General features: G+C 48.5%; 1 protein-coding gene across 1 annotated transcript; it reads right to left on the reverse strand.

Annotated features, from left to right (window-relative positions):
• On the reverse strand, positions 1-27242 carry Cacna1f (calcium voltage-gated channel subunit alpha1 F). The gene is given in 51 exon segments (XM_032889629.1): positions 1-231; positions 468-665; positions 1854-1966; positions 2052-2179; positions 2298-2405; positions 3040-3209; positions 3470-3610; positions 3795-3925; positions 4030-4131; positions 4399-4501; positions 4689-4785; positions 5051-5178; positions 5410-5569; positions 6235-6326; positions 6574-6639; positions 6925-7053; positions 7244-7264; positions 8019-8071; positions 8074-8098; positions 8353-8463; positions 9320-9478; positions 9563-9764; positions 10897-11043; positions 12580-12632; positions 12718-12825; positions 13249-13336; positions 13424-13530; positions 13677-13736; positions 14401-14530; positions 14693-14849; positions 15519-15573; positions 16104-16149; positions 17230-17311; positions 17432-17552; positions 17647-17854; positions 18745-18891; positions 18893-18968; positions 19943-20103; positions 20253-20279; positions 20422-20515; positions 20626-20638; positions 20640-20716; positions 20950-21140; positions 22683-22786; positions 22893-23089; positions 23656-23808; positions 23890-24032; positions 24273-24412; positions 24626-24731; positions 25429-25678; positions 27218-27242. Coding segments are annotated over 51 exon segments (5934 nt in total).
• Positions 27243-27654: the final 412 nt, after the last annotated feature.

Genomic DNA, 27654 nt, shown 5'->3' on the forward strand with positions numbered 1-27654 from the left:
TTAGAGGGCATGGACACAGGCCATCTCATCTCCCAGGTCCTCTTCATCAAAGCGGGAGAGAATAGACTCCTCGTCACTGTAAAGGGAGGTGGTTCTCTGTGCCAGCAGGTCACTGGCAGCACTGTCCATCTCATCCAGGGTCAGGTGACATGCATCTGCAATCTCTTGCTTGGCCAGGGCCACAAACCGTGGGTCTTGGGCAAAGAGGCCTAGGCCTTCGGAGATAAGCACCTGGGGGGTGGTCCAAGTGGGATTAGTGTTGATCAGTGGTAAAATGTGCACAGCAGGTCACTGTGAAGAAATGACAGGCATGCACCTCCCAGGGAGACAGGCTCAAATACAGTATGCGGACAAGAGGAATTCCCACATGCTCAACATAGAGCCTGGCCACTCTTGGTCCTCATTTCCCAGCATCCACCTCTGTCTCTTCTGCCCCAACCCCTTTCCCCACACCCATTTGGACTCACAGCCTCAACCAAACTGTCAGCACTGCCCCTCTTGCGGTGACTGGGATCTGAAGGAGCTCCAGGCACTTGCAGACAAGTGAAGGTACGCAGTGGGCCGCCGAGCTTGCCAAGGTATCCTTCACCCACTGTAGATTCCTCCACCAGCAACAGGGGGGCATAGAGCAGTCGACCCTTCTGAGGAGGGGCTGCCCAGGAACCCTGAGTCAGAATAAACAGGAGATGGGCAAGAATTGGTGAGGATGAGGGTCTTCCATTGATTCCTGAGAGTTCTGTCTCTATTATGACACAGCTGGAGTCACATGGATGGGTGGAAATCAGAGGACAGCTGAACGACTTCTTTGTTTGTGGGGATCAAAGTCAGAGCCATAAATGTGATCGCCAAATGCTCTGCTGCCGAGCTACATCTCCAGCTCCACACGTGAGTTTATGTCAGAGTATAGAATGCACCTGTTTGCATGCATCCTGTGTGTTTGTTTGTTGTTTGCTTGTTTATTTATTTAAGACCTTGCTCTTTTATCAAGGCCTGTAATTTACTTTGTAGCCCAGGCTGGCCCCAAATTTTCAGCAATCCTCCTGTACTAGCCTCACAAGGGCTGGGATTATAGATGCGAACCACCCCATCTAGATGTTTTGGTTCTTTTGAAACAGAATCTCATGTAGCCCAGGCTAGCCTCAACTCCATATGTACCTGAGAATAACTTTGAACTCTTGTTCCTCCTATGCCTACCTCCCAAGTGATAGGATTACAGATTTGTGCCATTATATCTGACTCAAAACCCTGGATTTAAATGTCAATTGTGGGGGCTGGAGAGGGAATAAGCAGTCAAGAACACTTTTCTACAACCATGGGGACTAGAGTTCAAATCCAGGCACACATGACCCATGCAGCAATCCAGGCCTCCCATGCATGCCTGTAACCCTAACATGAAGGGAAGCAGAGACAGGAGGCTCACTGGAGATTGCTGGCTTCCTGCCTAGCCAAGAAAATGCGAGCCATTACTCCAAAGAGGGATAGAGGAGGGCACCAAATACTCTTCTAGACTCTGCTCACTCCCGTGGGTAAGTGCATCCACACACACAACACGCACACAGACATAAAGACACATACACACATACAAAAATTGATGAATGAATAAATAAATACTAAATATTTTAAAAGTCTCAGTTGTGCTGTGTACTAGCTATGTGGCCACGGGTGGCTAGACTCTGAGCCTCAGTTCCCTCCTGTAAAATGGGGACAGCAAACCCATTTCACAAGTACAGTGGAGACTATGTATGTTCCTTCAAAGTGCCCCCATTCTTTGAAGCCCCCTGAAATGTACTATGTTTGTAAAGTTCAGCCTAAGATGCTATTTCCCCGAAGGCCACAGCATCCCTTTTCCTCACCTGAGCCCTGCCTGGTCCTGAGGTCCGTCCACGATGGTAGGTGCCTGGGATGGGCAAATCCTCACAACTGCCCTGGCGTTGCAGACACTGGATGGTGAAGGAGGGCTTCCGACCTGGTGGGCAAAGGACAATGGCAATCCCTCTCCTATTCTGTTCTGTTAGCCCTTAGGGTTCAACAGGGTCTATTTTTCTGCTTGCCTGCAGGTGTGGGGGGTAGCAAACGTCGGCGTGGTACATGGTGCCCATTTACATGTTGCTGGGACCAGTGAGGTGGTAAAAGGACTGGGTTGGAGGGCATCCCTGCCTGCTCATCCAGGTTGGGGGTCCTGTGGAGAAGGTAGAGCTGGCAGTGAACTCAGGTCTGGGATTCAGGTCTACCTTTGTGGGTGTAGAACCAATACTCCTGCCCTCCCCTGCATGGCCCATGTGGTGTGGCCAGTGTACCAGTCAGGGACTTCCTGTTCCTCATTCTGATTGTTTTGCCCTTGAACTCCCTTGAGCTGAGTACTTCCTTCTTCTGGGATAGTGAACATGAAAACCCCAGAGCTTCTCCTGGAGAAAGGATACATATTAGTTAGACTAGGTTCTAACCCTCATTATCTGATCCTAGGCTCCACGTTTCTCTCACCCAATGCATGCCCCATCCCCTGTACAAACACTAGGATTTACAGTTACTTGTAGACAGAGTCTTACTATGTAGTCCTGGCTGACCTGGAACTCACTACATAGATCAGGCTGGCCTTGAACTCACAGACAAATGTTTGCTTCTGCATCTTGAGTGCTGGGATGAAAAGCATATTTCACCATCTTTGATTTGCATTAATCTTTTGCATTTTGTTTCTCATATTTTCTTGTTACTTTCTTTTTCATATTTTTCTTGTTACCCTCTATTCCTATTTGAGCCCTTGGTTTGTCTTGGCCTTTTTTTTTTTTTTAAAAAAACAGGGTCTCGAACTCATTATATTGCCAAGGATGGCCTTGGACTCTGGATTTCCCCTTGTCTCTATCTCTCAAGTGCTGGCCTTACTGCTGTGGTGCACCACATGTGACTCTCATGTGAGCCCTTGAAACACATCTTTCCCTCCCAAATTTCTTCTTGAAGGCCACTAGCCCTTCTCCCATGTCACCCAACACAGTATCTAATCTTTCTCCATCCTAACAACCTTCCCCAGATGCTCGATCATACCTGTGGGGTTGGGATCCAGCCTGTAGCCCACTGGGTTGCCTGGAGTTGGGAGCCACTCCATCATCATCACTAGGCCCAGTTGAAAGAGAATCTGGGAGTTTCTCCTTAACCGGTAGAGACACCGAAATCCTCGAGTTCCATTGAGCTTGGGGCTGGGAGTCTATGGAGTCCTGAGGAGAGTCATTTGGCTTTAGTGTTTCATCAATGTAATGGCTAAGTTACTTGATCAGTGTTTCACTCACTAGTCCGCAGGGAACATCACTCCCTACGGACTGAATCTGGGCCTTGTTTTCCAACAGCCAGTGATAAGTATTGAATAGTTTTCCATTGTAGAGGAGGCTTCTCCCAGACACAGGATAAAATTCACTTAAGAGTCTGAGGGAGAGTTTTACAGTGAAGCACTTTGGAGAGGAATAAAACTTGTCCTCACTTTGTATGTTTCTGGGTTGTTCTCAGCTTCCTCCTCCTCAGCTTCCTGACCGGCGGCCTCTTCTTCTTCTTCTTCCTCAGTGTCATAGGTGAGGGCCTGTCGGATCTCAGGACCCAAGTCCTGTAGGCTCCTTAGACCAGCCTGTGGGGATGGATGGACAAAGAAGGGAATTTGTGACTCCTGCTCTAAAGTGCCACTCTCTCAGCTTGCTTCTCGTGCAAAAGTGCGTGTGCGCCTGTTTCTTCCTCTGTGACACGGGTTTCAGGAGATCATGAGGGAGATCAGCCTCTACACACATGACCACCCAGGGCCCTGTCCTTCAGACCTGGAGGACAGAGGATGTGCTTGTTGGGGCATCTGCCCCTAGTAGTCCCTTTTCTTTCCTTCTCCGGAATTTTCGGAAATAATCTTGGATGAGAAATGTGGCATAGAATTTTCCCACAGTGACCTCCTCCTCTGGGGACAAGAAAGGAGCAAAGTTACACAGGGTCCTCTACGCTGCTACTAACCACGGCAATAATCTGGACAGACGGTTAAGGAGCTGGGAATGGGTAGCCTACCATCTGGAGGGGGGATGACCTCATCTAACAATTTCTGCTTTATCCGCTTCCAGATCTTTTTGATGACCATCCGGAGCTCCTGGTTGGCTTGATCCAGGTTCCCTGCAAGGCAGGAGAGTATGGGGCAGGGGAAATAGAAGTGCAGAAGGTGCTCCTCCTGGCTGTTGGTGGGAGGCGGGGCTTTGCTTTGAAGCTTCACCTAAAGCTTCCCTTCAGTCCTATCAGATAAAGTATGGCAGCAGGCCTGGAGAAGCCAGTCAGCCATTTTGAGGTTCAGAAGTAGGAGATACGTGTCTGTCATTCTTTACATTTGCTCCCTCACTCCTCCCCAAGAATCATTTCACTCCTGCCCCTCCCTTCCCCCCACACCTTCTGTCTTGATCTTCAGGGATGTCCGCACCAGGGCAAAGAGTGTAGCGTTGAACGTCACTGTTCCATCTGAGTTGAGGGGAACATTCATTGCCACAAGTCTCTGTGAACACCAGAGACATAAAACTCACTCTGGGAAAATGTTAGGTATAGTCTGAATGCCCAGGGCAGGAACCTTTGTGGGTGTAGTCATATACCCATCCCTACCAAAGGAAAGTCCCTTTCCTTTCCCATCGAGTAGAGAGCCTCTTTGGAGGTCAGTAGGTGAGTGGGTGGGCAGGCAAACAGACCTTGCAGGCCACTCGGTGTGGGCACAGCTTTCCAAATCCCAGTGGAGGCTGGATGCGTCTCAGCAGGGCAACCACATCCAAGTGCTTGATGCGGCCCCTGGGGCAGTCAGAGAGGTACCACTGGATCAACAGTTCTCCTTTAGGTCTTTCTTAAGCTCCATCCCCAGCAAATCATTACCTCCCATACCAACACCTTAAGGCTTGGAGGGATGAGGAGCACAGATGGGGGGGTAGAGGATGGGGAAGTAGAAACCTCTTTATTGATGGGTGATGGAATGGATGAATCTGAAGTTTTGGAACTAGGGGGCCATGGAGGGCAGCACATGTCCCTATGATTCTAAGTAAGATATTAAAGGGTATACTTGGCTCCGGGGTCATATTCAGACCAGATCCTCTTGAATTCATCGAGGTGGTGGGGTCCCAGAATAGACCAATCTCTGGTTAGGTAATCAAAGTTATCCATGATTACAGCCACAAAGAGATTTATAATCTGTAGGTCAATGAGCAAGCAGAGTTAAGTAAAGGAGCAGAGCTGGGTTTGGGAGGTGGACAGGGTCTGGGATGATGTTATATGGTCATTGGGTCACATGCTCCTTGGTTGATCTTATTGTTGGAGCGGTGTTATCAAGAGCTGGGCTGCCCAAATTCATTCGGATATCTCTGAACCACTCAGGGCCAGTCCCCATGGCAACGAGAGTGGCTGTGGGAAAGTGGTTCTTACCAGGAAGGCACAGAGCATGAAGAAGCTGATAAAGTAGACAATGGCAAAATTGCTACCACAGGTAAATTCCTCGCCTGGGCCAAAGTCAGACTCAGGGTCACACCGATTTCCTGGAAGGCTGGCTAGCATTATCTCTTGCCATGCCTCGCCAGTGGCACACCTGGGGAGGGTCACAGAGGGGCGGTATTCTGAAGGAGAGGTTATAAAGTCATGTCAAGTACAGGTGTGGGGGTCTAGGGAAGGGAGAGGATGGCCTATTATTATCAGGGGCTACATTTTGCATCTATTTACTGTGTGTGTGTGTGTGTGTGTGTGTGTGAGAGAGAGAGAGAGAGAGAGAGAGAGAGAGAGAGAGAGAGAGAGAGAGAGACAGAGACAAGACAGACAGACATACAGACACACACACACATATGGGGGCAACCTGTGGAAGTCTTTTCTTTTGTTTCAACATGTGGATTCTGGGAACGGAACTCGGGTTGCCAGGCATGGCAGCAAATGCCTTTCCTTGCTGAACTGTCACACCAGCTTCCATTTTAACATTTTAACTAGCACGGCCATGATAATGGCAGTTATAGAATGTCTCTTACAGATTAGGGCACTGTGGCCTACAAAGGGGGCACATCTTACGGCCTGAAAAAGAATGGCTTAGACTAGAATATTTTGAAAGACTCCCCCTTCCCCCAGATCACAGCCAGCAAAGGCCCCTGCTTACATGGATCTCAGGTTGCCCTGATATATAGCTTAGGCATCTTGGGGTCCAGAGCAGGTATTGAGTACCCTAGGTATTCTGAGGGGCAAGGTAGCAGGGAAGTGGGAGTTTATTACCTGAACAGAAGCAGCACAGCCTGCGGAAAGGTCTGGAAATTATTGTTTCGATTTATCTGTGTGCCGTCCTGAAGAGCCACTTTGCCAAACATCTATAGACATACAGAGGCTGTGTGCCAGGAACGGGCCCATGTTCCCCTGTGTTCCCATTGGTTTCATATTTTCTAACACCTAAGAGATCCTTAGAATCTTGAAAGCAATTACCAATGAGCCCATTTTGCACATGCGGACTTATCTAAGGTCATCTGGTTTGTCTACCTTTCTGTCCCTCCATCCCCACACCAGGGCTACTCCTACCAAGTCTCTCAGACGGGATTATTCTCTAGGGTCTCCACTTACCTGCATGCCAATGACTGCATATATGAAGAATATCATTGCTATAAGAAGTGCCACATAGGGCAAGGCCTGGGAGAATGGGAAGGAGACAGATATTTCAGGTGCAGCCAGAGAACTCTAAATCCCAGAGTGCATTCCTCTCCCCTAGCATAGGCCTGCTGGGAGGTGTAGTCTAATTCATTTGAATTACATGTGTCCCCCAAAGGTGGACACAATATTAAATAGAGTAGGGTAAAGTCAGCGAAGCTAGAGGCGTGTTACAAATTAAGAGCACAGAGAAAGAGAGAAAGTTGGAAACGGTAAGTCAAAAATGGTATGGAAGGCTGGGAGCTGTAGTTCTGGGTGGGGAGTTACCTGGAAAGACTTGATGAATGTCCAGAGCAGTGTGCGGATCCCCTCACCCTTACTGAGCAGCTTCACCAGCCTCATGACCCGGAAGAGGCGAAAGAACGTGATAGATATGCGGGAGCTGTCCTCTGAACTCTGAAGTTAGGGAGGCAATGGGGGTGCTCAGTTGTGCCAGCTCTAGTAGCTTCTTTTCCTCATGCCTTGGCCCTCCCAGTTCCCACATCTCTCAGAACTCAGACCCAAGAGTGGTCAGGGGGCATTTCTAAGGACTCTTGGGCTGTGAGGGATGGTTGAAAAAAAATTGTGGTTAGGGGTGAGAAGCTACCTCACCAAGATGGCCTCCATTCTGGTGGGACATACGGGCAAAACAGAGGTGATAAAGGAGATGATGTGGTCATACGTCCAAATGGATAAGGGGAAAGGATGGTGCATACTCAGGGCATTGTGGGGAAGGTTATAGGGTAACGGATAAAGATGGTTGTAGACAATGTTTTAATGGGGGTGGAAATGAAGGGGCAGGTAAAGAAGATGGTGGAGCAAAAGAAATTGAAGGAAACAATGGAGCAAAACCTCATGGAAATGAGAAACAATGGGCGATCATCAGAGAAGCCAGTGATGCAGAAATGCAACGGACAGCATTGTCCGTCAAGGTTATCACCATGCAGTACCCATTGGATGGAATGATGAAGCCAATGATGCAATCGGTTGTGGTAACAGAGCCAGGGGAGGGCCAGTACAGGAGATGGAGCCAACGAGCAGTCAGGGAGACGATGGTGCCAAAGCAGATGTCAATGGAGTTGATGGAGCCATTGGAATGGGGCAGAGACAATGAAAAAGATAACAGAAATAATAAGGGATTGGGGGAGGTAGCAAGGCTACTGGATAGGGTGCAAAATGAAACAGGGGAGCTGGTTAGCTGCTTAGTGGGAGGGAATATGTTGACAGAGCCAAGCAAGGACTCAAGAAAAAAAAAAGATGGATCTAGAATGAAGACTGCTCAGTCTCCAGGACTGGGGAGGGTGCAAGTGGGAGCTGTCTACCTAAGTGAAAGAAGGCTCTAGGGAGAGGCTAGAGGGGTTAGCACAAAGTCCAGTTCTCACATTGACTTCTGTGACGGCAATGTCGACTACGCTGCCCACTACAATAAGAGCATGAATGTATTCAGGCGTGCAAAGTAATGCTGTAGACAGGAGGAAAGCAGTGTGCTGTGTTTTTTTTTTTAGCCAGCAGACCAGTGTAGGGGACCAGTAATGGATACACGGTATTGAGGAGGCAAGGACTAGCTTGGAACACAGGTGGCCTGTACCTGGGTCCCTCTCATTACTTAGCCTTATGACTACTTGGTGCTACTCTACAGCCCACCCCACCCCAGCCACCGGGCTATGGAATGTGCTTCCTCCCCCAAAAGAGTTTCTTCATAGGGTGTGGGTATACCTTGGGTTTAAAGGCAATGATTTTGAGCACCATCTCAATGGTGAAGAGGCCAGTGAAGACCATGTTGAGGATGTCCATGGCATAGTTAAAGGGAGCCGTCTGCTCATAGTGCTATGGGGAAAAAAACAGATGGGGTCAGAACCTAAGACAGAGACACACAAACACATAGTCCCTGGTCTGAGCTCAGGAGTCTAGGGATTGGACACCCTGTGTCAGACAAAACTGGTTCTTGATTTTCAGAGTGCCTTGCATTAAGGCAAGGATCATCTGGGAATGAAGCCCTAATATAAATCTTCTGGTTGACAGCTTCTGTGAAAAATTATTTCATTAAAATATGCAAGAATTGCTGCTTGATGCAACTGCTCTCCCTTTGTCCTGCTTCGGTGTGGTATTGATGTGTGCACTAATTCCTGATTGGGTGTAGTGTTTTGTGACCACAATGCAACAACTTACAGTGGAATGACGCAGCAGAAAGATCAACAGGGCCTGGCTCACTGACCAACAATGGGAAGGCAGCTTACATCGTGTTCCTCAGCGTTAGAGGCAAAGAAGCCAACCGCACCGGCTCTAGGGTGCGTGATATTTTTCATCTTAGAATTTGAGTCTGGAGTGCATTTTACGATCTGTGACAACTTGCAACCGTTACAGACCATTGTTTTCACATCCCAGCATCTTTAAAAACAGAATGCAGGCTTTGGCTTTAGATGTGAGGAAAGGTTCCAAATGTGCTAACTTGAGACTCCGTCAGTTAGGCAGGTGTGTGTGTGTGTGTGTGTGTGTGTGTGTGTGTGTGTGTCTGTGTCTGTGTGTGTGTGTGTGTGTGTGTGTGTGTGTGTCAGCGTGCACAGGGATGGGAGGGTGAGGGGGTGGCAGTGGGACATAGGGTTGTTACTTGCAGCCTAGTGCATTCCCAATAGCTCTCAAAGAGATTGCCTGAAGAGAACAAATGTTTGGTAATGGTTCAGACCTGCATGGCCAGGGCAACTGTGTTGAGCAGGATGAGCAGAAACATGAGGTACTCAAAGGCGGCTGAGTTCACTGTGGCCCACACGCGGTACTGATGTGGATTCTTGGGGATGTATCGGCGGAGTGGCTGAGCTTTGAGTGCATATTCCACACACTGGCGCTGCATAGTGGTATAGAGCATGAGTGAGCTGGGAAGGTTCCCAAGGCAAGGTCTGGTGGTCATGGGTCAGGAGTGAGAGGTCACCTGGTTCTTGTCCAGTTCACAGTTTTGGTATTCCTGCTCTCCCTGGGCACGGAATGTGATGATGACAAATCCCACAAAGATGTTCATCATGAAGAAGGCGATGATGATGATGTAGACAATGAAGAATACTGATATCTCCACGTGGTAATTGTAGATAGGGCCCTCGTCTTCGGCGTGTGCATCTATGGCTTTGTATAGTAGCCTGTAGGAGACAGTGGGATGTAGAAGTGAGGGTGTGTTCCAGGGAATCCCAGCCCCCTCCAACTTCCTCCTTGGCTACTCATCACATTCATCCCCCAAATCTCCAAAACCCCCAAATTTTCAACCCAATAACTCGAGACTTCTAAACAACCATAAAGAGACCCACATGAGGCTTTTAAAGGGGCTTAGATCTTGGGTTTGTTTGTTTCTTTGTTTTCCTTTTTTTGAAACAGGGTCTCACCATGTCGCCTTGGCTGTCCTGGAACTCAACTATGTAAGACAGGATCCAAACCTTTTGTCCCAGAAACCTCCTGAAACTGCTATGCAGCTCTCAAAAGAAACCTATCTAGACATACAATGTCCTTTCAAAATCCTCCATGTTTCTGCAGACCTTGAATCCCCTTATATAAGGTCCTGGAGCACTTACTCTATGTGGTTCTCCAGAACTCCCCACAAGCTCCTAAAGATCTTGGAACCCCATGCTACAACCTTGAATGCTCTCCTCAAATCCCCCCAACAAATATCCAGCTAGTAAACCCTAAGGCATTTGTAGCTCTTTGTTAAACTTCCAAACCCCCATCTCCTCATCGAACCCCTTTTGAATCCCCCCATCCCCTACTTAACTCAGTGTAATGCTCACTTAGTCTTTTGTAGATTTTCACCTATTCCCTCCAAGACCTTTCCCCAATCTCTAGAGACCTTGCTCCAAATTCCCAATAAGTCCCCAGCAAGGTTCTGGGAAATCCCCATTTAGGCTTCTATCACACTCGCCAGTTTCTAAAAAGCTATACCCAACTGGACCCAGTGGCACAAAGCTGAATCTCAGTACTCAGGAGAATAAGGAAGGAGGATCATCAATTTGAGATCAAAGTGGGCTACATGGTAAGACCCTGACTCAAGAAAATAGGTGGTAGGGATGTAGGTTAATAGAATATCACTGTCTAGCATATACAAAACCTGGGTTCAATTTCCAGGTACTGGAAAGAGGAAAAAGGAAAGAAAGAAAACCCTATTCAGTCTTGAAACTTTCATTACAACCCTAAGACACACTCCCATCCATTCCCTGGTGATCCCAGGAATCATCTAGAACCATCTGCCTAGTTTCCTGTCATCCCCAAGGCCCTGCCCCTCACGCAGGCCAGCCTTCAAAGGTAGAGACAGTGAACAGGGCCATCATGGCTGAAAGGACGTTGTCAAAGTTGAAATCACTGTTGACCCAGAGGCGTTCCCGGACCAAAGGTCGTGACACATCTCCATCAGGGTAGATGAGGAAGGAGCCCCTGTGGATGTTGTAGACAGGTTAGATGGGGGAGGAAGAGGAATGAGGAGTGGTAGCAAAGAGTCTAGGGCCTTTATTATGGTTGTAGCAGGGCATAGGGGTGTACCTAGACAGCTTGGCCTCACATCCTGCCCTTTTATTTCTTGGCTGGGTTATTATAAACATTCAATCTCTGTCTAGTTGATTTTTGTCTTCACTCTTTATTTAAAAAAATGAGAATACTAACAGAACCCATTTCCCACTTGTCCCAAGGATGGAGTAAGTCAATAAATGACAGTTAATCATGGTGGTGCACACATTTATAACCCCGTTACTTGGGAGGCACAGGCAGGAAGACTTTAGCAAATTTGAGGGCAGCCTGGTCTATGTGATTTCCAGATCAGCCAGGACTACATACTGAGACCGTTGTCTCACAACAAACAAACAGACAGACAGAAAGACAAAATCAAATCAAGTCAGGCATAGTGGCACATGCTTATAATCCCAGCAACTCAGGTGGCAGAAGACAGGAAACTTGTGAGTTTAAAGCTATGTTGAGAGTTTTAAGGCTGGTTTCAAACATATTGAGACCAAAGCTCAAAAAACAAACAAACAAAAAAAAACCCAAAACCCAAACTAACAAACAAACAAAAAACAAATGGGGGCCAACAAAATGGCTTGATAGATAAAGGTTCTTGCTTCCAACCTGATGATGTGAGCCCAATCCTCAGAACTCACATGGAGGAAGGAAAGAACCAATTCCCTCAAGTTCTTCTCTGATCTCCACACATGTGCAGTGGCATGTGTACTCCACATATTAATAAATATGTGAATGTAAAAGAAAGAAAGAAAAAAGAAAAGCAACCAATAAACCAACAACAACAAAAAAAACTAATCTCGGGAACACAGTTGGTATATCACTGTCCCCATTGTCATTGAATGCTTTTGCCATCCAGGGGAAATGTAGTTCTCCAAGTGGCCAAAGTTTTCTAGCATTGACTCTATACCAGGCACTGTGCTAGGTCACCATTCAGGCAGTTTGCTGTGTATATTCCACGCACCGCCTCTCTCCTCCTCTTAACAGCCCCGTGAAACAGGCACGCTCTTTATCCCTACTTTTCAGCCCTAGGAAGGGCTAGGTAGAGTGAATCAATGCCTCCAAGCCCCGTGAAGCAGGTTTGAGTCTGGGATTCCTGGCTTTATGGCCTTTGCTTGAAACCACCTCCATCTATCTACAAACATCTCTAGATGGAAGCTGGCATTCACAGCAGGAAATTGCAAGAGGTTCTGGGGAGGAATGTAGGTAATGCTGAAAAAAAGTGGGGAAGGGTTATGGGGGGACTTTGAGGGCTTGCCGAGATAAAGGGCCTCTACAATTAATAGGAGGGTTCTGGGGGTATATCTTGGGGGCATTTAGGGAAGTTTGAAGGTCTTGGGGACTTTGGAAACCAGACGTGTCTAGAGTTCTTGGTAAGAGGCTGTAAGTGGTTTCAGGGACTTTAGAGAGATCTGGATATCTCAATGCGATTCAGTAGAGGTTGAGGCCTCAAACACTCACTTGCATTCTTTCAGGGTGTGCTTGGCTTCATCAGTGCAACTGCAGAATTTTCCCTGTAGGGAGGAAATGTGTCAAGCAGGTTCACCTTTCTTGCCCCACCTTGACCCCCGCCTGGACCTCCCTTTGGCTCTCCCTCACCTTGAACAGCTGAACACCAATGCAGGCAAACATGAACTGCAAGAGGGTGGTGACAATCATGATGTTTCCAATGGTCCGGATGGCCACAAACACACACTGCACCACATGCTGCAAAACACCCCCACACGTGACAGATGGCTATCACAGGCCATATATAGGATGTAGTGGGGGAATTTGGCTGATGACTACAGCTTAAAGACTTGGGCCAGGGGTCTGTGGTTGCAAGTCAGAATGGTGGAATAGAATCTCCCATAGCTATTATTATCATAGCATGTATGGTATCAACAAGGAATAAGGGTTTTCTAGGCAAGGATATATAGTCACATGCCAAGGACATGAATTAGAAAAATGTGGCCATTGGTACAGTCACTTGTAAGGAACGTGGGTCAGAGCACATGGCCAGTTGGCAAGAATACGTGGTCACGTGTTGGGTTTAGGCTGCGTGCAGTCATGTCTTTGTGCAATAGTCAGTTGGATCAGTCATCCTGACCCAGGGGCTGGGTCCTGTGGATTTGGATGAGCTGGGCTTACCTTGAGTCCCTTGGCTCGGTTAATGGCTCGGAGAGGCCGCAGGACTCGGAGGACTCGGAGAATCTTCACAACTGAGATGGCACTGGAGCTGGGGAATGGGAAGTTTTCAGGTCTTTGTTAGGGCTTGGTTCTGGTTCTGGGAGGAGTGGGGAGGGCAGGAGGAGGTGTCACTCACTGGATGCCAAAGGAGATGAGGGACACACTGACCACAAGCAGATCCAACAGATTGAACCAGCTACGGCAGAAAGAGCCTTGGTGCAGGAAAGCCCCAAACACCGTCATCTGGGGATCAGATTATATTGGATTAGACCTTAGACCTGAGGATGTAGCTGGTGGGTAAGATGGATGAAGAACAGAGAGATATGTGATGGGGTGGAGTGAGAATCGACTGGGGCAACTGAGGATATGACTGGGGGTCCAGTAATCACCTTTAATAGAATCTCCACGGTGAAAATGGAAGTGAAGGCATAATCAAAGTACCCCAGAATCTGGGAACGTAAGAAAGAGAGGAACACTGTCACAACTACAGGGGATTAGTAGGCATGTGTGTTTGTGTGCTTCTCTCTTTCCCTGTCTGTCTATCATATCTATCTATCTATCTATCTATCTATCTATCTATCTATCTATCTATCTATCTATCTATCTATCTATCTATCTACCTATCATCTATCTGATGCAAGGCGTCACTCTGCAGCCCAGACTGACCTCAGAGTTGCAGTAATTTTCCTGCTTCAGCCACCAAAGACTAGAAATCCAGGCAGGCACGACCATGCCAGCTCGCTTGCGTGCCTCTCAATGTAAGCCTTGCTTTCCCTCCTCAACATCAGGAAAGACTTTTATACATGCCAAAACGTTTGGCCATCCAATGTGAGGGCTCAGATTTAGGCTCCTCTGCATCTGCCCAGCTACATAAGTGTCCTTGGCCTGTTTGACCTCCCAGAGTACCTTCCCCCTACCCTCAGTCAAATCCTGATCCCCTGACCCACACTCGTTGGACTATGGAAATGGCTGCTGGTGCGATATCGGCCACTATTCTTGATCCTCCCTTCCAGCCCAGTGAGGTGTCTCTGGTATCTCTCTACGTTGGCTTTAGATTTGTGCCCAGGAGAATGCCCTCTGTGAGTTCCTCCCAGCCCTCGGCCATGGGCTCACATGGTTGCGGAAGGAGTGGGCTCTGATGGGGTCCTCAGCAGCCAGGGACACACTACTGAGGATGATGAACACCAGGATGAGACTGGTGAACACGTGATGGTGTATGAGAGTGTGGCAGGCCTTGCGAAGCCTGGGGAGTGGAGAAAAGGCAGTGATTAGAAACCAGGATCGGTGTTTCCTAGGAGATCCAAGGAGATCCATCTGTGTCCCATTGCCTCCTGAGCAGTTCTGGGGCTCCCCACCTGGCCATCCCCTCTTCCTTGCCCTATTGCTGTTCATTCTTAGCACTCACGGGTTGGTTTGGCTGAGGCAGAAGAAGGCACTGCCTTCAGGGATGGGTACCACCTTCTCCTTGGGTACAACTTCCTGCAGGAGTTCCACATGTCCTGCACCATTTTCTTCCTCCTCCTCCTCTTCTTCTTCTTCCTCCTCTTCCTCCATGCCTGGTGCTGGGAAAAGAGCAATGAGAGAACTCAGTGGAAAAGTCCTGGACTTGTGCTTGGCACAGGGCGAATTCCTTATTTCCTGCCCAGAATCTCAGCTCCTCAGTCACGGATCTGAACTTAGATCTGTTTCGTTTAATATGGTATGCCCAGCTCTTAGAACAGTACTGGGGACACAGTGAGAGCCTGGTGAATGTGCTTAGTGAGTGTTATATGCACAGACACAATTTGAACAAAGGTTCTGAGAAGGCCCACAGTAAAATAAAATGTCCATTTCTCTTGTTTAACCTTGGTGTCCCATATGTTGCTGGTTACCAACCAAGCCCATTCCTTTATTTTTGCAGTGCTCAAGATTATTATACGTAGGGTCTTCCCCATGCTGTGCAAACACTCTACCACTGAGGCTTAGCCCCAGTCCTTATTGATTTTTTTTTTTTTGAGATAGTTTCTAGTGTCTCTAAGGAAGTCCACGCTGACCTGGAATTCACTATTTAGCACAAGGCGCCCTTAAATCTGCTACCTTTCGAGTGTTAAGACTACAGGCAGGTGCACTGTGTCTACTGCCGTCAGGACGACCTTGGAAGAGTCTGCTGGCCAGAGAGGATTTCAGGGGTCAGGAGCTCTCTGCCATGCTCTCTTCCAATACTCCTTGTCACTTCCATGTGACCTGCCTACTTGCCTGCTCCTTCACTTTTTGTGCCTCTGTGTCCTCATTTTCTCCACCAGGCACCTGGAGACAGGAAGATAGGAGTCATCAACTATGGGAGAGACACCAGGCACAAAGGAGGCATAGACGAGGCAGGATAAGGTGGAAATAGATTGTCAGAGGATGGGGTTAAAGCTGTGCACACATCAATAGGGATGAGGGATGAGGGAGAGACAGCCCCAGGCTTATTTTCTTTAAGATTTTTTTTTATTCTTTTAAATTATGTGTATCCATGTATGGGTATGCGTGTGTGAATGCAGGTGACCTTGGAGGCCAGAGGTCGTTGCGTCTCCTGAACCTGGAGTTACACGTAATTGTGATCTGCTTGCCATGGGTCTGGAAACCAAATTCAGGTCCTTTAGAAAATGGGCAAGTGCTCTTACCTTTCCAGCTCCCCCACCCTTTTAAAAAGACAGAGTCTCCTTCTGTAGTCCAGGCTGACTGGAACTCATTATGTAGAGCAGGCTAATTTGAAACTCTGAGACTCCCTTGCTTTTGTTTCCCAAGCGCTGGGATCAAAAGCATGCATCGGCACACCCAGGCTTCTAACTCACCAATACTTTGTTCTCTTGGGGAGGGTTTCCTTCACTGCTCTTCTCTCTGTTCAAGGAAAGAGGGCTGATTGCTGAAGGTAATAACAGACGGATGAGGCTGGGCTGGGTACTGCTGTCAGGACAGACCTTTCTTAGGGCTTCCTGCTTCTAGTCTGCCTATAGTCTATCCTCACAGCATCCAGGAAGGAGCCTGTAGCACCCTAACGCTTCCATGCTTAGCACTACCAAGAACAAAAGCCAAAATCTCTTCTTGACCCAGAATACCCCCACTCTGGTCTTCCCACCCCCCCGCACGTAACCCCGTTTCCTACCATTTTCCTCCCAGCTGCGTCCCTGCCTCACTAGTGGTTTGTGGTTGCTTGTTATGGTGCTGGGGATGGAAACCAGAACTTCAAACACATACATTGTCTTCCCCTCAGCTAGGTCCCAGGCCCGGATGTTTTGTTGTAGATAGGTTAACACCGCCACCACTTCAAAGGGGCGATCATTGACCCTCATCTCCTACCCAGTCTCAATATGGAGCCCATGTTGGCCTTTGAAGTCCATATCCTTCTGCCTCAGCCTTCCCAGTGTTGGGAGTATAGGTATGGAATGCCTGCTGTTATCAGTTTTCACTATAGCTTTCTTCTGTTTCTGTCCCTTCACGACTTATTATTAACATACTCTTTTTTTTTTTTTTGAGAAAGTCTGTGACAGGACTGGAACTCACTATGTAGACCAGGACAGCCTCTAACTGAAAGAGATAAACTTGCATCTGAGAGCCGGCGTTAAAGCCATGTACTCTAGCACCCGGCTTACTAACATATTCTTCAAGTTACATAACAGTGTTCTTGAATTTTGCTTGCATTCCTCAACTACAAACAGCAAGGACTCTGTCTGCTGTCACACTGACTTGTCATGTCTGGCTGCTGACAGCATGTCAGCCCATGCTGTCTCCCTAGGATTTGCAGCAGGGCCTAGCACAAAGTGTGTGCTCAATGAGTACGTGCTGAATGAATGACTTTCTGAGGACTATATCTGGAACTGGGGCTTTCGAGCACAAAAACGTTCCATGGGCTGTGTATCTGTGAGATCCGAGTCAGAGATCTTAGGGAAAGGGAGTCTTAGAGATGACGCCAGAGCTCACCTGCCCTTATCTTTGGCAGCACCCGCATCCCCGCTGGCTAGGTTATCCACAGCAATGGCAAGAAACACATTCAGTAGGATGTCTGCAGTGAGCTCAGGTTGCAAGATGAAGAAGCGCCCTGCCTGTGTGCTGTCCAGGCCCCCACTCTCACCCTGTTCACCCTCACCACACTCTATGCACTCCCCGAAAGCTCTGAGGATACAGTTGCCACAGATGAAGAGGATGATGAAATAAACACACACCAGCATCCCTGGGAAGAAGGGACCACCGTAGGCCATGATACCGTCGTACATGACTACATTCCAATCCTCACCAGTCAGGATCTGGGGGAAGGAAGGCACCAAAAATTTCTTGAGACCCCCTACAACTCCAGGCCCTACCAACATGTGTACACATCTCGGGGCGTCCAGGCCATACCTGAAAGACAGTGAGGAGGGCTTGGGGGAAGGTATCAAAGGTGCTTCTCTTAGTGTGGGTCTGGTCAAAGTTGAACTTGCCCCCAAACAGCTGCATGCCAAGAAGGGAGAAGATGATGATAAAGAGAAAGAGGAGAAGCAGCAAGGAGGCGATGGACTTCATGGAATTGAGCAACGATGCCACCAGATTGCTCAGGGATGCCCAGTGCCTGCAGCGGAAATAGGAAGTGCAGGGTTGACATTCATTTTGTCAGGAGTCAGGAGCCAGGCAGGCCTCCCGTTTGGGATACACTGGGGCAGAAGGGGTTAAAAATAGGCTGTGGTGCCAAGGTTGGAAGTGATTTTTTTTTTTTTTTTGGAATTGAAGTGTGATAAGAGTACACAAGGGAGATGACTAAGTTTGGAGTTAGAACTGGCGCTCAGGGTGTGGTGGGAGGTGAAATGAGCGAGCAGGGAAGTGGAGAGAGAATGGGGTTTCATGTTGGGACTGGGAGGACTTGGGCACGGGGCCACAGTGATTTGGGGTTGGCGGGGTTGGGAGTAGGTTATGGTTGAAGGATGGTATAAGAAAGGGGGTACAGATGGAGCTTGGGGTTAGGGAGAGCAGGATGGGGTTGCAATTGGAGAAAGGTAGCTGTCCAGGAGGGAGGAGGGTTGTATCAGAGAATTGGGAGTGGCATCGGAAAATTAAGAATAGCGTGATGGTTGGTGCTCGCTGATGGCGCTGGGGCTGGGAGTTAGGGCTGAGGTGGGAGATTGGTTCGGGCTTGGGATTAGAGAGTGGACCCGTGGATTATAGGCAGTCGGGGTCGGGGTTAGAGAGCTACTGTGGCTGGGATGGAGAATAAGCATGGAGATGGGCTTGGGGGTAAAGTCAGGTTGGGAAATGGATGGAGATGGAGGAGGCACTACTCCTGGTGACTCTCCTTCCCTAGAAGGTAAGGATTTGTGCTTCTTTGCTTTCCCTAGGGCCCAAAGGGCAGCATGTAACTGGAGGTGCTCCATGGAAGCTCGCTAAATGAATGAGGAGGTTGAGGGAATTATCTTCAGAGCTGGGGTGTAGAGTTGGGGCTGCATTTCGGTCTTCATGCATACACACCTGGTGACCTTGAAGATCCTGAGGAGACGCACACATCGGAGCACTGAGATGCCGAGGGGCTGCATGGCCCCCACCTCCACCAACGTCATCGTTCTAGGATGCCCCCACAGACCATAAAAACAGTCAAAGCGGGCTGAAAAGGAGGCGTGAGACAGAGGGCCCAGGCATGACATATTTGAGAAGTCTCACGGTGAAGAGGCAGAGCAGAACCTTGTTGGCATACTCTGTTGGGGTGGGCGCGGCATATGTTTAGGAAGCCCTGAGCTCTGGTGGGATCTTGGCGGTAGCAGGGAGCGGGTCAAGTGTGGGCGAGGCCTTGACTGGGGTTAGGGACTAAAGTGAGTTTGTAGGTCAAAACAAGTGAGATCTGGAGCTGGGGTACAGGGTAGAGTTGAGGTGGGGGCCACAGTCCCCCTTTGTGAATCCAAGACAAATCTCTACTCAATGCTACAGTTAGCATCTAGGATTTATTCTTTTTATTTTTTTTAATGTTTATGTGTTATGTTTTTGGTTGTGGGGATGGAATCCAGGGCCTCACACATGAACTCTTCCACTGAGATACAGCTCCAGTTCCAAGCCTATGGTTTCTTTAGGACTGAACTGGTTTGGAGTGGAGTTAGAGGCAGGACCAATAATAAAGATTTACGCTTATAAGGGTTTAAGATTGTAAGGAATCATAACAGTTGATCCTTGAGGTAGGCCAAACAATATTTAAGCATTTTACAGCTGAGCTCATTTAATCCTCCCAACCACTCCATGCCACGGTTAGTTACCATTGCCTCCATTTTGCACATGGGGAAACTGAGGCACGGAGGAGTTAACTTGTCCAGAGACCACGATGTTAAGAGCCTGGATTCTATTTCCTGCTCTGACCCTCAGGAGCTGAATCCTGCGGTTAGTTGCTTGACATCAATGCCATGGTGATCGGTACCCTCGACCTGAGCACCGAGGTACTAACTTTTTAGTGGAACCAAGTTTGAGTTTGGACATGTGCGATACTGAGACTAGAGCTTGATACACATAGCAGGTAGCACATAAGTGTGGTTTGCACAGTGGTATAGGACAAGTTAAGGTTTCTGTACTCCTCTGCATTGGAAGGTGCTATCTGGGATCAAAGACTCCCTGGACAGCCTGCCTTTGAACTTCTAGGGTGAAGGGAGCAAGGGATGAAGAGAAGAGCTGACAGGCAGAGGCTCACCTTGGGTCTGGGTGAGCCACACTGGCTGCCCATGGTGCTCAGAAGCGATGGTCAATGTGTTGAGGAAGACAAGGAGCAATACAGCCCAGTAGCAGGCGTTGGACTTGACTGCCCGGCGGCAGCGTGCGCGGAGACCACGGTTGGCTCGGCGGAAGTGGCGGCTGGGCAGAGGAGAGCCCATCGAATCATTGAGATTGGCCTATATCAGCCCGGTGTGCTGGTTGGGGGTCCCAGGAGTCACATGGGTCATGGAGGTGGACTGGTCTCAAATTCACGGGGCCAAAAGGTTGCACAACTTTTCACAACTTACCAGACCTTGGTTTTCATAATCTTGTTTCTAGAAATGATTGAAAAGGGGCGGGGAGGGTGTCATAAGGAGCTGAGAGGGAATCAGCAGCTATGACTGGAGGTCAGGTGTTTGAAGCTAAAGTAAGAATGGTGTCTGGGCTACGTAGGGATCAAGGGCTGGGATTCCTCACAGGCAGCGTGTACAGCTGGCCATGGTCCCCTCCTCTTCATCCTCATCTCCGGGAGTGTCTGTTATGGAACCAGTGTCACTGGCTGGAAGGCTGGCTTCAGGCAAAGTGAGGATAGAGGTCAGGACCCAAAGACTTTAGGTGCTACTTTTGGTTTTCCCTCCTCTACTTACCCTAGCTCTGCCCCACCCCTAGCTTAATCCTCACCATGGCTGCTGGTGGGTGTGTGGAGCAGTGGAGTGGCTGAACCATCGCAGTCGGCCGCGCCTCCTATTGGTCAGCTCTGACAGTTGTGGTCCTGTGGGGGGGGGGATAGTTCCAACTGAGAAGGACGGCCTGGGGGCAGAATTAAGGTCAAGTCTAAGGGATAAGGAGCTAGTTGGAGCCTTTGTATCTAAGTCTGGGTTGAGAGGCTGAGTCCTGAGCCAGAGTTGAGGCAAAGCCTCGGATGGCTGCAGGCTTGGTCTGGGTCTCAGGAGGGCAATCACATCTGGGGTAGGAATGAAGCTGGGCCAGAATTGAGTTGCCTACGATGGCCTGCCCGTCCCTCTTCAGCAAGAGAAGCCAAGTTGCCGTCTACTGAGGGGTCATGAAGGTCTAACTCCTCAGCCTGTGTGATCCAGTCCAGGTAGCCCCGAAGGTCCTCTTCCATCTGCTGCTTCTCCCGAAGCTTCTGAAAGTCACCTCGGGCTTTTGCCTTTTCTCTTTCCTTGGAGAACTCCCTGGAGGAAGAGGAGAGCAGACTATATAAGAAAGTCATCACCAGTAACCTTGCCTTTACTAGCCCAGCCACAATAGCCGTCTAATTGTTCTTTGGAGAAGCCAAGGACATACCAGCTCCCAAGCCTTTGTGCGAGCTGTTCCTGTGGCTTAGAATACCATCAACACTCTCTCAAGAGGTCCTTCCTGATTTTTAAAAGAATTACATGTATCTATCTATCTATCTATCTATCTATCTATCTATCTATCTATCTATTCATTTATGTGTGTGGCAATGGGTGTCATGGTCTGTGAACCAGAGGACAATCCAAGGGAGATGATTTTTTCCTGCTATCATGTGGGTCTTGGGTATTAACATTAGGATATTAGATTTGGAAACAAGCATCTTTCCCACAAATCCATGTTGCTGGGTTCTGAATATATATATATATATATGTATATTCAATGTGATTCTCCTGCTTCTGCCTTCTAAGTGCTGGGATGACAGGTGTAGATTCTAGGCCTGGCCTGATTATATATTATTATATATTTTTGAGCTAATGTCTCATTACTAGCTCAGGACCTTACCAAACTTGCAATCTTTCCTCCCTCTGGATGTTGGCTATAGACGTGCAATGCGACTCTTAGCTCTGATGTTCCCCGTTATTTTTTTAAATGAGTATTTATTATTTATGTGTATGTGTGTGAGCCTGCACAGCCCTTGGCTTCAGGAGCCCTCAGAGGCCAGAAAAGGGAATCGGTTCCTTCAACAGTGAAGTTACAGATGGTTGTGACCTGTCTCGTGCTTGCTGGGAACTGAACCTGAGTCTTCTACAAGCACTTTTTTGTTTTTATTTTCTGAGACACGGTTTATTTGTGTAGCCCTGGCTGTCCCAGAACACACTATGTAGACTAGGTTGGCTTCAAACTCAGAAGATCCTCTTGCCTCTGCCTCTCGAGTGCTGGGATTAAAGGCACGAACCACCATGCCCAGCTTTGGCAAGCATTCTTTACTGAGCTTTTGCTTCCCCAGCCCCAGATGTGAGTATTTTGAATTGCAACATCTCCCTGTTCCTCTTTTTTTTCCCTCTGCACAGTGCATATTGTATGTGAGTGTGTGTGTGTGTGTGTGTGTGCGCGCACGCGCATGTGCGCGCACGTATGTGTACATTTCCTTATCTTGTATTGCTGTTATTAGTATCTTCCTATAACAGTGCAATATTCAAGAAACCAGGGCTTTCCATGTTCCTTGTCTCATTTCTCCAACAGTGCCTGCCGCACAGTAGATGTTTAAGTCTGAATGACCAAGGAGACACATCAGATTATTTTAGTGGTGCTAGAATTGAGCCCTGAGCCATAGAAATGCCAGACAAGTGCTCACTAAGTTGCTCGGGCTGCCCTTGACTTGCGATACTTCTGTCTTAGCCTCCCAGGTAGCAGGGATCACAGGGTTGTGCTGCCAAGCCTAGCTCAGACGGGATTTATGGAAGATGCCTGGGAATTTGGCAGCGCACAAGGGTGGCGAGATGGGAAGAGTTGTAGGGTTGTAGATCCAGGCTTCTTACCCACTTAGGACTCCAAGCACAAGGTTGAGGACAAAGAAAGACCCAAAGATGACGAGGCTCACAAAGTACACCCAAGGTAGCTCATACCCCATGGCATCCTGCATCTGGAGAGAGAACATATTCCATAGCAGGCAGAGAGGACCGTGCGCGCTAGGGGAGAAGGGCAGGTGCAGCCTCCAAGCTGGGTCAGTGAGGGCTTGTTCACCTCACCCAGTAGAGGACGTCTGTCCAGCCTTCCATGGTAATACACTGGAACACAGTTAGCATGGCAAAGAAAAAATTGTCAAAGTTCGTGATGCCACCGTTGGGTCCTGGCCAGCGCCCACGGCACTCAGTCTGGTTCAGTGTGCATGAACGCCCAGAGCCAGAAGATGCACAAGGCGACGGGTCCTCCTCTGCCTCCATATCTGCAGGAAAATTGGAGCCTGGGGCTAGGAAGCAAGTCACACACTAGTTCCTGCCACTCTGCAGGTCTATTCTCTTAGGACGTTTGTTTCAATGCCCTAGATATTTTTAAGGCAAAAGCAACCCTGGGCTCTTCTGCTAGGGTCAAACCCCCTGGAAGTATTGATTGTTTGAACCACTGGGAAGCTGAGTCCTTCCCACATGGGTCTGGGGAGTGTGAGTGGCATGAACCTGGAGGCAGAGTCTGGAGAATAAAGAGTATCTTGAAAAACAAGGTTGAGAAAAGGTTTGGGCACAGGTCTGCATAAATGCCCGTGGAGGAGATGTGGAGTTTTCAGTCTTAAACGCCGCCTGTGGGTGGAGTCTTGTGGTACCTGCACAGTCATTCCTGAGAGAGGGGTTGTATTCGGGGATTTTAGGGCGGAGTCTTAAATACAGGGATGGGGTTTGGCTAGACAAGGTTAGAACCAGAGCCTAGCAACCGAATCTTGAGAAACCGAGTGGGCTTTTTAGAAGCAAGAGGGGACCCAGAAGAGAGGGCAGTGGGCGTGAAAGGGTGCTGGCTGACCAGATCCCAGGAAGTAGCACGTCTTGTGCATTCGTCCGAGGAACAGCTCGAGTCCGATGATGGCGTAAATGATAATGACGAAGAGCACCAACAGGGCAATGTGCAGAAGCGGCACAAGCGCCTTCATGATGGAATTGAGCACTATGTGCAGACCTGTGGCGGGGAGGGGCAGGCTCAGCTCGTTCGCCATCAGCCCGGCGCCCCTCCTCCAACTTGGTGGCGGGGTATACTTACTCGGGACCCCAGACACTAGCCTTAGTGGTCGTAGCACCCTAAATGCCCGCAGTGCCTTTACATCAAAGCCTCCCGGCTTTCCTCCAGTATGCGGGGCATCTCCTGGCCGCCCAGGTCCCTGCTCCAGCAGCACGCTGAACAGCCTGATGGGGGAGCATGGGATGGGGAGGGGGGAGTCAGGTCTTTGGTTCCTGCCCTTTCTCTCCTTTCTCTTCAGGAAAGCACAACCCCGTATAACTGGAAAGGCAAATGGTTTTAAATATGGTAATAGTCCAGATTTTAGCTGCTGGATAGGGACTGTCTGAAGCGGTTGCTTCCTTGAGACCCAGAATTCATTGAATTGCAAACTAGGGTGGGGTGCCCCTCCCCTTGCAGATGCGCACCCGACTACAACGATGATGAAGTCGAGTAGGTTCCAACCATTGCGAATGTAGGCGCTGGGATGGAGCACCAGCCCATAGGCCACGATCTTGAGCACTGTCTCCACGGTGAAAATCACCAGGAACACATATTCTACCTGTTCCTGAGGGCGGAGCAGGGGGTGGGGCGTGAAGGCCGGGACTTATTTCTGGGCAGGGTCAGACTTTGTGGGTGAGTTGTAGGCACAGGTTAGGGTTGCTATTGCTAGAACCAAGAGTGGAGTAGGGTAGGCCCTGGAGGGGCGGGGTCTGGCTGGGTGGTTTAAATTGTAGCTCTAAAGGAACTGCAGTCTAGTTGGGGATGGGGTAGACCTCACCAAGTTGTGGTTAGCAGTGTTGGAGTCGTCCTCAGGGAAGGGGATATATACCCCCAATGCCACGCAGTTGGCAAAGATGGTCAGGAGGATGAGAATATCAAATGGCCTCAGGTGAACACACAGTTAAGGACCCAGGAAGAGTGACATTGAGAACCCCACATTCCCTTAGTACCCTCTCCATCCAGAGCTAATTCTAGACTTCAAGGTTTGGACATTCCCAACCCTGGTCTGACCAAGGCCTTAACTTTGGCTCTTCCCTCTCAACTTTATTATTATTATATTATTATTATTATTATTATTATTATTATTATTATTATTGTCTCATGTAGCTCAGGTTGGTCTCAAACCTCAAGGTTGTGCTATGTAGTTGAGGATGACCTTCAACTTCTGGTCCTTCTGTTTCCATCTTTTGAGAGAAAGGCTCACAGAGGTGTGCCTCCATATCTGGTTTTTGGGGTCCTGGGGATTGAACCCCAGGGCTTTGTGCATGCTAAATAAACACTCCTACTGAGTGAGCTACTCTTGTTCCTGGTGCCTTCATTCTCTGGACTGCCTCTCTCTTCTCTCTCTCTCTCTCTCTCTCTCTCTCTCTCTCTGCATTGTTTTGGATCGAACTCAGGGCATCCAATACACTAAGTAAATGCTCTGCCACTGAGCTACACTGACACCCCAGAAATCTTCCCTCCCCCCAATATTTGATTGTTGATCTTTAGTAATCCTCCATTCCAGGCCTGACTTAATTCAAGACTCCAGACTCTTCTCCACCCTGGTGAGCATCCTTACCCCTGAGGCTCGCAGGATACTTCCACTCTACAATGCTGATGCAGGACCGACGAATGGGATTGGTTAAGGTGAGGCAGAAGAGTGCTCGAGGTGATCTCTGCGCACTGGCCACCACCACAGTCTTGTGCTTGTTGTGCTGAGTCCTTCGTCTTGGGGTCCCCAGGCCCGATGCCCCACTGGTATCAGTCCCCACAGTTGGAGGCCCAGGACAGAGCCCCCACTCAGGGCCAGGGCCAGTCCCATTGGCTGGGCTGGGTTCTGGGGTGGTGTCTGTGTGGAGAAACAACAGTCAGGGAAGGGACAGCATAGGACAATCAGAGCCATTTCTTATCCAGTCCCATCCCTCTATTTGATGGGCGAAGAATGTGCAAAGCTATGGAGTGGTGGGAGATGCTTGGGTTATGGGTTGAAGGTTAACAATCAATGTTGGAATGAAGTTTAGGGTGGAGGAATTTTTGCTGAGGAAAGTGGTTGAGGACTTGATTGATGATCACCATGCTGTGCACTTTAACTTCAGGTTAAATCTGAATCATGAATTTTTTGTGTCGGAATGGGTCTAGCCTCAATTGATATAGGCAAGAATGGAGTTTGGTTGAGGTTTTATTTAGGGTTGAAACTGGGTATTTGAATGACTTGGGCTTGGAATTGGGATCAAAGTGAGGGATACAGTTTGAGTGGAATTTGCATTTTGCATTGGGATTTTCAGCTTGTAGTTTCAGGACTCAGTGGTTTGGTTTTAGCTTCTGAGAGGGATAATAGGTGAGCCTGACTAACATCCCCAGCTTTGAAGGAAATAAGATGTCTGGATGAAAATCCTGACTAGTATTGCCTTGAGTAAATTATGGGATTACACCTGAGCCTCAGTTTTCATATCTGTATAGTGGGAACAATAATAATAGGTGCTGGCATTGTAAAGATGTTGTGAGGAGTAAATTGAGCTCGATATTCATACAAATGTCTAGTATGTGATATTATTACTATTTTGAAAATGAGGAAATTGAAATGCAAGAGTTAATAATTTTCGGAAGTGGCTGAACCAGGAGTCAAACCAAGGTATTCTGACTCTACGGCTTTCTCAGCTCACAACAGCATTAGTTGTATGTTCTTGCTCTGAGTTCATTTTGTATTTGTAAAAGGGTTTGTTCAACCTGGAGATGTGGCTCCGTGGTTAAGAGCTCCTAGTGCTCTTCCTAAGGCCAGGAGTTCAATTCCCAGCACCCACATGGCAGCTCAAAGTCTCCGGTAACTCAAGTTCCAGGGGATCTGATACCTTATCTTCCCTCTGCTGTCACTACACACACATGGCATACAGAAACTCAATCAATATGCATACTTATAAATAAAGTGATAATCTGAAAAGGGGCCTGTGCTGTTTCTGGACAGCTAGGGAAATACTAACGTCTAGACGTTAGATGACCTTCAAGGTCATGATAAGGTCTGGAGCTATCGTGAGGTCTGGATTCTAATGTTCCATGTGGAGGAGGTAGGGGATTGTCTTCTGGTTAGCAGGGTTTAGATTAAGGTTTAGTGTGAGTCTGGATTTGGTGTTAGATGTGGAGTGAGTGCTAGGATCAGGATTGAGTCTGGGTTTAGTTTGGGAACTAAAGGTAATGTAAGGTTAGGGGCTACTAGAAGATAACACAGAGGCTACTGTGGTGGTGCATCTGAGATCAGGGTGGCAAAGAAGCTTTTTAAGGGGAGGCAGGACAGGAAGAGGATTCAGGTGGGCAGTGGGTAGGTGAGAGGGTGAGGGTGGACCAGAGTCCAGGGTGACTCCAGGGGTCTTCAGGGGTGGATGGCTTCTCTCACCTTTCCCGACTTCAGATTCCGACATCCTCTTCTGGAGATAGAAGGACCATCTGCACACAGTCCCCCTCTCTCTCCCAGCCTTAGAGAGAGATTAAGGTCATGGGCGGGGGGAAAAAAACGGTGTCAGTCGGGGGGGTGAACGGGGCGGGGGGGGGATTTGGGGAACAAATGGGATGTTTGTAGGTCTGAGATTGGCAAGGGAAAAGGCACTAGCTAAGTGTTTCACAAATAGATACCTGCACTAAGCAGGCAGAAACCAAAATAAGAAAAAATGATATAATTTCCAGTAGTATATAACATTTGGTGTACATAGGAAAAACCTAATATGTTTTCTCTATGACAAAAGAGTTGGAGAGTAAATATCAAAGGGATATAAAATGGAGAAATATATAACATTTAGTGATGCTATAAATTTCCCCAATGTGATCTGCTTGGCA

The sequence above is a fragment of the Rattus rattus genome, chromosome X (assembly GCF_011064425.1).
Source record: "Rattus rattus isolate New Zealand chromosome X, Rrattus_CSIRO_v1, whole genome shotgun sequence".
In the NCBI taxonomy this organism is placed as follows: Eukaryota; Metazoa; Chordata; class Mammalia; order Rodentia; family Muridae; genus Rattus; species Rattus rattus.